Here is a 10,473-nt window from a genome sequence, read left to right as displayed (position 1 = left end):
CCCTGGCTGAACCGGAGGCCTCGTGTGCCCGGGGGTGGCGGGCGAGGGCAGCCGGCGCGGGCCGGAGGCAGAGCCAGCTGCAGGCGGAATTGCGGCGCTGCTGGAGCGCTTCTCGGGCCCGGGGGAGCTGTGGGAGGGGACGCAAGGTGCTCGCGGGAAATGCCACGTTTCGGCGCTGGCAGCTTCCTTCGGGGTCTTGGTCAAGGCGCAGGTTTCTCGGGTGCCCGCCGGAGGCTGGTGCGGATTCTCCAGGAATACCCCGCGCTGCTGCCTCTGGGCAAAGCCTTTCCTTTCGCCTTGCCATCAGAGGAGGGGAGCGCGCGCGGCGTGTGCCAGGGGTTGCTCGCAGGCTGCGGTGCGTTCGGGTGCTTTTGTGGCCCAAGAGCTGTCGCGGGGGAGAACCGCGGCAGGAACGGCAGCTGCCGGCGCAGGGCAGAGCTCCCCCGAGCCCCCGGGCTGGGGAGAGGCGCGCGGCTGCCGGGAACCAGGCACGCTCCGGCTCTGCAGGCTGCCTGGCTCCCGGGCCGCTGCCTCTCGGTTGCAGACCAGGCTGCTGGCAGACGAGGGCCGGGGGGGCCTCGGGTGTCCCCCGCCTCCCGGTGCAGAGGAGCATCGTTGGGGTCGATCCCTTCCGTGCTGAAAACCCTGTGGCCTCTCCTCAGGCTTCACCAGCATCACTCCAAATACACAGCCCAAAGCTCCCGGCTCCGCACAATTGCGCGCAGGAAGGGAAGAGCTGCCGTGCGGGTCATTCATCCCCTGCGCGCTTTGCTTGCCTTGTTTCGTCGCGGTTTAATTTATAGTTGTGCTACTGCAAAGCTGCTTGCAGAAGCAGTCGTGACTTTTTGCATCTCCTAGCAAAAACCTCTAATAGTAAAAGGAAAAATGTGCAGGACTGTCAGCAAAACTGGTGGGAAACTTGGACTCGTAGAGCTTTTTAGGGCCAGAAGAGCTGTTCCCACCACCTCGGCCACGGTGGCTCTCTGCCTCTCCCTGAATTCTGCTGCTTTCTTTCACCCGTCAGACAACCCCGGGCGTAAACAGAAAATCCTCCAGTCCTTTAATTTCTGCAAGTTTCAGATGGGTGCAGGATCCTGGGGGCCTTCGCCGCTCTCCCCGTGGCTCTTCCCCAGGCTCCCAGCTGCTCCCTGCCACAGCAGAGATGCTGAGCTTACGGGGGAGCTCGGGCGCAATGGTCTGCCCGGGTTTGGCGGCACGCATCCTGCCAGCCGGGACACGCGCACGCGTTTAGCTGTGCAGGGCGCGCTGGTGCTGTGCAGCCCGGCACGCGGGCACTCGGCTCCTGCGGGCGTCGGGAGGAGAGGCAGGAGAGCCCCGTCCTGCAGCATGGGCGACGGGCACGGTGCCGGCGACGTGCTCCCACCCCGCGGGGAGCACCCAGCCGGGTTTCCCCTGCAGCACCTCTGCGACCTGTGCGCGCTTTCCGGGGGACACCCGGAGCCCCTCCGCACGTGGCGAGGGTCTCGCGAGAGCGTTTCCAGCCCTGGTCCACGGTCCCTGTGCGCTCGGGGCCCCTGCCCAGCCGCTGGGGCAGCACGGCGAAGGGACCGTCCCCAACCCCTGCCCGCTAGAGCTCCGCCACCCGTCCGTCCCTCGCTGCGGTGCCAAGCCAGGTCACGGCATCCCGCAGCCGGGCAGAGCAGGCTGATGCTCTCCGGCTTTTGCAAACCCAGCGCAAGGAGCAGCCGGGGCCGCCCGTGGGCAGAGCCCGAGGGGCACCGCGCTTGGCCCCTCTCCTCAGGACCAGCCCCGCCGGGAGCCGCGGCAGCCCCACGGCTGCGGCTGAGCAGGGTCGGGGCGCGGAGGAGCAGGGGGCTGCGAGGGGCCGAGTGCCGGCGGGGAGAGGCCGGGGGGGGATGCAAACACGCAGAGCTGGTTGGAGAGGAGGCAGATGCCGGGGGAGGAAAGGGGTGGTGATAAAATGGCTGGTCCGGAAAAAGAGCTCTTTGTTCCTTTCTGCTGATGCCGGAGGCAGGATGCACCCAGTGACACTGGGAGGCTGGGAAAAGGGAATGAGTTTGCAGGAAAACGTGGAGGCTGTGTGGCCCTCGCGGCTGCGGTGCGCACGGTCGGCGCAGGAAGCCCCGGGGCGCCGCTCCGCTCGGGGCCGTGCGGTCCCGGCAATCGGGGCCGTGTGCCCGTCTCACCCGTGCTGCGGCGATGGGACACAGCGGAGTCTCCGGCAGGGAAAAGGAGCCGCCAGACCGCCCAGCCCGGCCCACGTGGGCACCAGCGCAGCCGAGGGACCAGAGCCGGCGCTGGGGGCTCCTTCCCTTCCCGTCGGCACACGTGGGCACCGGGAGGGCTCTGGGCGAAGTGAGCCCCTCGGGGGCGAGCTGGCTTCGGTTTGCAAGGGCAGCGGCGTCCCTGCCGCGCCTGGGAGGGCTCATGGCACCGGGATTGCATCGGGGACCGACGTTGCATCAGGCCTCGTCATGGATAACATCCCTCTACCTCCACGGCCCATTAACTCCTCGGAGAGAGGAATTCCCCGCTGAAGAGTCACCGTCCTCGGCCACGCTCTCTCTCCGCAGCGGATGGAGCCGTGCGGGGGGGGATTCCTGCCCCAGGCTCCCAGCACAGACCCCCCCCCCGGTGCTTCCCACCTTTCCAGGCAGGTTTCTGCCCCCCCGGAACCGTTCCCGGTGCTGCAGGGGCTGGCGAGCACCGGGCACGCGGCCGCGGCGGAGGGGCTGGAGCCATCGCGGGTCCCGCAGGGGGAAGCTGGTGTTTCGGGAGCTCCCCGAGCGAAGGGTCGTCTCCCTCGACAGCGGGAGCAGCCCGGGTGCTGCCGGCTGTTGCGGGAAGCGCCCTGACCCATCCGTCCGTCCGTCCCACCGCGCCGGGTCCAAGCCGTGGGCTGCCGAAGCCAGAGGACGTTTCGGCAGAGGCTGCGGGAACGCAGGCGTGGACAGGGCTGCCGTCGCCGCCCGGCTTGGGCAGGTCCGGGCAACGCGGCGATAGCGATCTCTGCAGACGGGTGTCCCAACCCACCGCGCCGCCAAGCACGGCGCGCTCCGTGCGGAGCGGCGGCAAGCCGCGGCCTGCGTGCGCCGCTCAGCAGCGATCGCGCCCAGCGCCTGCTCCTCACCCAGCCCTGCCGAGGGCGATGGGAGGCTCTTGCTGCGCCGGGCCCGTGCTAGTGCTTTAACCTCTCCAAGGACGCGCCGGTTCGCACGGGGACGGGGTTTGTTACAGGCTGGAGGCGCTCGCGGCGGTGTCCAGAGGCAGCTGGAAGGGCAGCGGCAAGGGCAGGCAAGTTCCCGGCGGAGACTCGGGATGCCGAGGGGTCCGCGCTGTGCTCCGGTAAGCGTGGCCGGTGCCCCGGTGCCCTCCTGTCGCCGCGGATGGGACCGCCGCAGCAGTCGGCACCACCAGCACCGTGCGGGATCTGGATGCTCCTGTGGGCACTGCCAGCTCCCCGCGTCCCGCCGGGCTCCGGCAGCTGGGGCAATTTGCCTGCCGTGCGCAGCCGCAGCCCGTTCCCGGGGCAGGTGGGGGTCTGTGAGCCTGGACCCTGCACGCACCGCTGCCCCCCAGCACGGAGAGGGCGCCCAGCCGCCCGGTCCCGCAGTCGGAGAGAGGGAAATCCCCCCGGATGGAGAGAGGGAAATCCAGGCTGGCGCCAACTCCGCAGACCGGGGGGCTGAGTCGGAGCAGAGCTGCCCCGTTCTGCTCCCACCGCTGCTCGGCCCGACTTTGCGTCGTGGTCAGCCACCGAAATACGTCCCTCCCCGTGCTCCCGAGACTGGCTGGTGACTCATGCTCGAGCGCTGTCCGGCCGCAGCTTCCCACCAGCCTCATCCAGCAGCACCTGGAAAACTGGAGCAGAGGGAGGCGGTGGAGTGGGATGAGAGGGTTTTTTTTTTGCATTTTGCTGGTCTCCTTCCTTTGATGGAGACACCATGTGTTGTACATCACATCGTGCGCCTCTCCCGTGCGCTTTCGGCACTTACCGTGCAGCCTGCTGCGGCCGCTCGCTGACCCGCGTGATGCTCCGGTTATGGCTCGGCGGAGGGAACCTGTGTGCGAACCTCAGCAGGGGCTTTTCCCGCTGTGCTCCGGTTCGTGCCTGCAGACAGCCGGGTCCCCAGAGTGGCCCTGGGGGTGCAGTGCGGGTGCACCCGCAGAGGCCATTGCAACGCTCTGCTTTCACGCGCACGACTTTTCCCTGTGTCCGGCGGTTGGGTTCAGCTGCTGGAGGTGCAGCCTAAAGCGACCACGTTGCAGAACCGGCCCCCGGCACGGCTGGGGGCGAAGGAGAGGAGCCAGCCCTTCCCGGGGTCCCCAGCCAGGGCGGGAGGCCTTGCTGCTCTCCGGTGTTCACCCCATGAACCGGCAGGGGCTTTGCTCCGTGCACGGGGTCCCTCCTGCCCTGGCACTGTCCCCGCGCGCAGCGACACGGCGTGCGCTCCTGGCTGTCTCTGCTAGCCCCATCTCCCCTCGGATCGCTCTCCGTCTGCCTGGCGGGTGGTAAAAGCCGGGGGGGCATCCCTCCTCCGCCGGGCCACCAAGCGAGGGCCGTCCCAGCGTGGCGTCCCCGCGGCGTGGACGTGCCGGTGCCCGCAGCACGCCGGGGAAGGGGCGCAGAGCGGGCGCACGCCGGAGCGGGCGGCAGGGCAGGTGTGCCGGGGAAAGCCCTCCCGCGCAGGGGGGGGAGGCTCGGAGGCACCGGTGCCCCCGCTCCTGCTTGAGGCCCGCGCCCTTCACGTGAGCACGAGCCTTGCGGAGCCGTTCCAGGCCTGGGAGATGTTATTCCTCCCACATGGGCTGGGATGAGTCAGCAGCTCGCGGCTCACGGATTTACTAATGCTGGAGCCAACGCGATTGCAGCTGCGGGGACGGCGCTGTGTGCCGGACCAGGGTCCCCCATCCCCTCCCTCCCTTTGCAGCCGCGGTGGCAGCTCCGTGCGTGCTGCTCCACGGACAGCACCGGGGGGGGGGGGGGCGGGGGGGTCTCCTCCCCATGCACCGGCTCCGCATGGGCATTCGGAGCCGCGGCCGGGTGCGCCGAGCCTCGGCAGCAGGCTGCGAGACCCCCCTCTGCTGCGCACGCCGTCCCCTCCCTCCGCCCTCGCAGGGGGGAGAGCCAGGGCTCGTCTCGGCACGAGCGCACGGAGCGGCCGGGGGCTGCCGCAGAGGGCGGAAGGGGCTCTCGGCGTGGGACTAGGGGGGGCTTCGGTTGTTCTTGCCTGGAAGCAAATCCTGGCTCTGCTGGGGGAGCCCGTGACCTCGGCATGACCACCGCCGTGCCCAGCCCAGCCCTGGGCTGCCGCTCTGGGAGGACTACAGCTCCCAGCAGCCTGCAGAAGCTCCTGCAAAACCCTTTGTTTTCGGCTCCCAGCAGCTCAGGTTGCGATGTGTAAAAAGCCTTTGTTTTCCGCACGTCTGGGCCCTCAGAGCTCTCCTTTCCACCAGGCGAGAAATGCTCGCTCCTGCGGAGAGCTGCAGTCCCCGCACATGCAGCTAGGCCAGTCGGGCTGGTTTGGGGCTCCGTGGGCTGGAGGCTCGGGGCAGGGGGATGTCCACGGCCCCTCGGTCGGGGGGCACGTCCTTCGCTCGGGGTGCAAACCTCGTCCCTTTGCAGGCGCGGACGGCGTGCTCGGCCCTGGCCCGAAGACGCAGAGCCCGCGGGGTCCGGGCGCAGGCCCCAGCCCTGCTCCGGGCGCATCCTCGGGAGCGCCGGGGCGACACTGCCCGGGATCCCCCCCAGCATCCACAGGCCGGAGCAAGGCTCCGCTGTCCTGCGGCGCAGCCAGGGGGGGACGCAGCATCCTTTAGCCAGAGCCGCCCGGGGTGCCGGGGTGCTGGGGGCTGGCGAGCACGAGGCCGGAGCCGGCGGGCAGAGCCGGGCTGGAGGAACAAGCCGAGGCAGGAGCCGGGGCGAGCCAGCGCCGGCGAAAGGGAAGGAACAAGTGGCTTGTGCCTGTGCGTCAGCCGGGCAGGAGGAGCCAGGAGGGCTACAAAGAGCCGCGGCTGGAGCGGGCGGGCGAGGAAGGCTCCTGGCAGCGGCGCCGGGCGGGTGAGCGAGCGCCGGGCGGGCGGGCGGGCGGCGGGTGGCCCCATCCCGGTGCCCCCCCCCCCCCCCGTTGCGCCCCGGGGCAGCGGGGCCGGGGAGAAGGGGGGGCGGGGGGGGGGGAACGCGGCTCCGCGCTGGGCAGGTCCGTGCCGGGGGCGGTCGCGGCCCCTCCCGGCAGCAGGAAGCGCCGCGGTCACACGCGGCTCGGGGATGCGCCGCGCTCGCCCGGCGCCGGGGCAGGTAGGGGCGGCTGCGCGGGGGGGTTCCCGGCCCGGCGCGGCTCTGCGGGGGCTGCTGCGGCCCGGCTCTGCGGGAGACGGCGCGGCGCGGCCCGGTTCGGCGCGGCTGGTGCGGCTCGGCCCGGTTCTGCGGGCCCCGGTTCTGCGGGCCCCGGTTCGGCTCGGTTCGGCGGCGCTGGCGCGGCCCGGCGCCGGGGGTGGTGCAGCGGCGGCGGCGGCGGCGGCGGCGGCGGTGGCGAGGCGCAATGCGGCGCATCCCGGTTCCGTCCCGGGCGCTGCCCCGCGGGGGATGCGGCGGAGCGGGGGGACGGGGACGGGGGGGTCCCGGGGCCGCGCTCCCCCCCCTCCCCGGGCGCTGCCCCTTGCGAAAGTGCCCCCGGCCGGAGCCAGCACGGGGCCCGCAGCCGCCCGAGTCCAGCCCCCCCCCCCCCCCCCGCCCCGTCTCGCTGGCAGCGTGGAGCTGAACGGGGGTCACTGGTGTGACGACAGGGAGCGGTCTCAGCCCTGGGCCGCCCCCAGTGGGGAGGGGGAAGTGCGGCTGGGTGGCTGCCCCCCCCCGGTGGGGAGCGATCGCTGGGGGGCGGCGGGCACGCGGCGGGCGCGGGTTCGCCGCCGAGCCACGAGGGCCCCCCCGGGCCGGCATCGGGCTTGACTAATGGCCCGGCACGTGTTCGCGCTTCCTCTGCGGTTGAGCCGGGGCCCCGGCGCCTTCCTCGTTTTGCTTCCCCGCCGGCAGCGCGGCCCTGCCCCGCGTCGTGCAGCAGCGGCCCCTTAAACGCTCCCCGGGCCGGGTCCCGCCGGTGCAGACCCCGGGGCCGCTCGGAGGAAAGGGCCTTGCGGAGGGGTAGGCGGCGAGGCGGGGAGCGCCCCGCGGACGTCAGCGCTGCGCCGTCCCGCGCCAGCCCCGGCGCCTGCCGGTCCGACCAGTTCCCAGAGCCTGGGGCTGGGCGCTGGGGAAGGCGGCGTGGCGGGACGGGATGGGATGGGATGGGATGGGATGGGACGGGACGGGACAGCCCCGCCGCGGCGGCGCGCGGGTTCAAGCCGGCTCTGTCTGTGCCCCCCCAGGAATGCGGGTGCCGTGAGCCGGACAGCGGGCGCCCATGACTGACCTGGCCTCGCCCACGGGCGAGAACCCCTTCGCCTTCCCCGGCGGCGAGGAGAGCTTCGGGGAGGAGAAGGTGCTGGTGATCCACAGCCAGGCGGAGGAGGAGGCGGAGAAGGAGTTCAAGTGCATCCTGTGCGGGGAATGCTTCGGCCAGCAGCCCAGCCTCACCCGGCACCAGAAGCACCACGCCGGCGAGCGCGCCTTCATCTGCGCCGAGTGCGGCAAGGGCTTCAGCCTCAAGCACAACCTCATCATCCACCAGCGCATCCACACCGGCGAGCGCCCCTACCAGTGCGGCGTCTGCCAGAAGAGCTTCAGCCTCAAGCAGAACCTGCTCACCCACCAGCGCATCCACAGCGGCGAGAAGCCCTTCTCCTGCGGGCAGTGCGGGAAGCGCTTCCGGGAGCAGCGCTTCCTCCTCAACCACCAGCGCACCCACGCCGAGGACCGGCCGCGCGTGGCCGCCGCGGACGCCCCCGCCTGCAGCCGGTCGCCGCGGCCGGAGGCGCATGAGGAGAGCCGCGGCCTCGGGGCGGCGGGCAGCCCCTTCGCCTGCGCCGAGTGCGGCAAGGGCTTCAGCTGCAAGAGCAGCCTGGCCACGCACCAGCGGACCCACACGGGAGAGCGGCCCTTCGCCTGCCCTCGCTGCGGGAAGACCTTCAGCCAGAAGGGCTCCCTGAAGATCCACCAGCGCACGCACACGGGCGAGACCCCCTTCGCCTGCGCCCAGTGCGGCAAGAGCTTCGCGCAGAAGGTCAACCTCACCACGCACCAGAGGACCCACGCCGCAGAGAAGACCCTCACGTGAGCCCTCGCGCGCGCCCCGCCGCCCCTGCCCGAACGGGGGCTTCTGGACGGCCCGTTGGCTGCGTGAGCCGGGCACGGGCGCATCGCGCGGACCTTCTGGCGGTCGGGTCCCACCCGGCCGGTTGCAAACCCCGTGGTGTCCAGACCGATCTCCTGCCCTGCTTTCGGGACTCCCCCTCCCCGCAGCCCGTCCCACCCGAGGCCTCTCCTCTAGGCGGTAGGGTACCGCCGGGCTCCCCTGCTCCCTCTTGTCTCCTGCCGTTGGAAATTCAATCTTGGGGGAATTTTAGGTCTTTAGTCATTTAGTCTGGAGGCACGTGACAGCCCCACCGGAGCGGCGCGGGAGGCCTCGGACACGTCTCTTCCCGGTGTACAGCTCAGCCCTGCCGTGCACGCAGACGTGCCCGATGTGACGGGGCAAAATCAGTCCCGTCTTTGCCCGGGAAGTTCCCCCTGGCCTCCTGCCGTGTTCCTCGCCCAGTCCCCTCGGGTCTTTCTCCTGCTAGAGTTTCTCTCCTGACCATCACGAGGCCGATCCTGCACGGCGCCGAGTACCTCCGGTGCCCTCCCAGCTGCTTGGATTAGACCTTTACAGCCTGGTTCTTGTCTCTGCGGGATGCCTGTTGCCCCTGTGGGCTTTAAGGAGGAGTCGCGAGCGATGCGCCGCCCCTGGAAACCCAGTTGTTCCCTAAAGAGGAATTTCTTCCCCATGTCCGGGCGCCGGAGCGTTGCAGTGCGGCGCAACCGGGGCCTGCGGGTGAAAGCGCCCTGGGCTCAGCGCCCTGCGGCGTGGCTGGAGGTGGCCCCCGCTCCTCTGGGCGCGGAGCTGGCTTCGGCGGCAGCAGAGGAGGATGAGGAGGGAGATCCGCCCTGCGCGCTCGCTCCCTACCCGGGCTGATGCTGCCCCAGTCCAGGCTGGAAAGCCCCGCTCTCCTCCGCGCCGTCCCCGTCTGCGCTGCACTGCCCGCGTGTGCACGGGTTAATCTCTGCCTCTGCTTGTTCACCCAGGGAATGACGACTAGGAAGGCGAGAGGGAAGCCGGAGCTCGTGAGCCATGAGGAACGTCGGTGCGTTTTGCAGGGAAAGGGCTCCGCCGCCGCACGGCGCCTGCCGTGAGCCCCGCTGGGGAGAGGGGCGCGAAGGAGAGGGAGCAGAGCCTCGTGCCACGTGTGTGGAGAAAGCCCCGAACAGCACGGAAATCGCGCAAAATAAAAATAAAATAAAACCCCAAGCCTGAGAGTAGAGACTGCTTCCAAACCACCAGCGGCTCCGGCCCGGAGGAGGGACCGCGGCGAGGTAGGGCGGCTGCACACCCGCTGCGGAGAGGCAGGCTCTCCCGGGCTCCGGGCAGAGGTAAGTTTTTGGGGTTTTTTGGGTGAAAAGCTGGCCGAAGGACGTCCTGAAGGCGGCCGGTGAGCATCCCCGCGCGGCAGCCTCCCGAGCCTGCCCTGCGGCACGGGCAGCGGCAGGGGGAAATGGGAAGAGGCCGTGCAGGAGGGACGTGGCACGTGCGACCGGCGGGGCTGGAAATCTCGCCTCGGTCCTTCTTCACCCTTCGCAGCCCGGGGGAGTCGCGCGGTGGCGTGCCGCTCTCGCCCGGTCCGCTCCGCTGCGTGTTTCGGTTCTGCGCCCGGCACCCGGGGAGGTTCGGTTAATGCTTTGAAAGGCGGCGGGATTTGCGGTGTGCGTAGATGAGGGGACGTGGATGGGTTTCTCCCGGAGAGGCGGAGGAGAAGGAAGGTTACGTGCATCGTGTATCGTCAGCGTAAAGCTCGGAGCCCGGTCGCCTGGGCTGCTCCTATACCTGTGTCGCCTGCGGTGGAAAATCAGCTTCCTCCGTCGTGTCGTCGCTTTGTGCTGTTAACCAGTGCTTTGCATTTCGCACTGCTCGCTCGGGGAATGAAGCCGGACTGGTTGGTTTTCCTTTCTCTCCCGCGCCGCGTTGGCCGCTGGGGCTTCTCACTAGCTGTGCTTGGTGCTGGGCTCCCGGCGCACGGGACGACGCCGTAAATCGGGAGGAAGAGCAGGGAAGAGCCTTCCTCTTGGAGAGGCAACACTAGGACGGATTTTGCCTGGCCGATGAGTCCGAAGAGCGGCTGCCTGTGGCCGCCCAGCTCCCAGTGACGGAAATATCCCGGTCCCTGCTGACTCCTGAGGGAGCTGGGACAGGACTCCCTCTTGCAAAGCCCCGAGCGGGGAAGCCGGGGGCAGCAACGCAGAGCGTGCTCAGCTCTTGCACGGACGCCCGTTTGCATGTGTGTGAAGTTTAGTACGTGCTC

General features: G+C 70.2%; 1 protein-coding gene across 2 annotated transcripts; it reads left to right on the top strand.

Annotated features, from left to right (window-relative positions):
* Positions 1 to 5,769: 5,769 nt before the first annotated feature.
* On the top strand, positions 5,770 to 10,473 carry LOC106496052 (zinc finger protein 300-like). 2 transcript variants are annotated; one of them, XM_067292127.1, is made up of 3 exons: positions 5,770 to 6,043; positions 7,348 to 8,191; positions 9,203 to 10,473. In XM_067292127.1, the coding sequence occupies exons 2-3, from the start codon at positions 7,383 to 7,385 to the stop codon at positions 9,207 to 9,209; spliced, it is 816 nt and encodes a 271-aa protein (XP_067148228.1). In that variant the 5' UTR covers positions 5,770 to 6,043; positions 7,348 to 7,382; the 3' UTR covers positions 9,210 to 10,473. The 2 variants fall into 2 exon arrangements, with proteins under 2 accessions (XP_067148228.1, XP_067148227.1); XM_067292126.1 differs by lacking the exon at positions 5,770 to 6,043 and adding an exon at positions 6,203 to 6,280.

The sequence above is a fragment of the Apteryx mantelli genome, chromosome 2, assembly GCF_036417845.1.
Source record: "Apteryx mantelli isolate bAptMan1 chromosome 2, bAptMan1.hap1, whole genome shotgun sequence".
NCBI lineage: Eukaryota > Metazoa > Chordata > Aves > Apterygiformes > Apterygidae > Apteryx > Apteryx mantelli.
The sequence above is the reverse complement of the archived record's forward strand: the minus strand, read 5'-3'. Positions and strand labels throughout refer to the sequence as shown.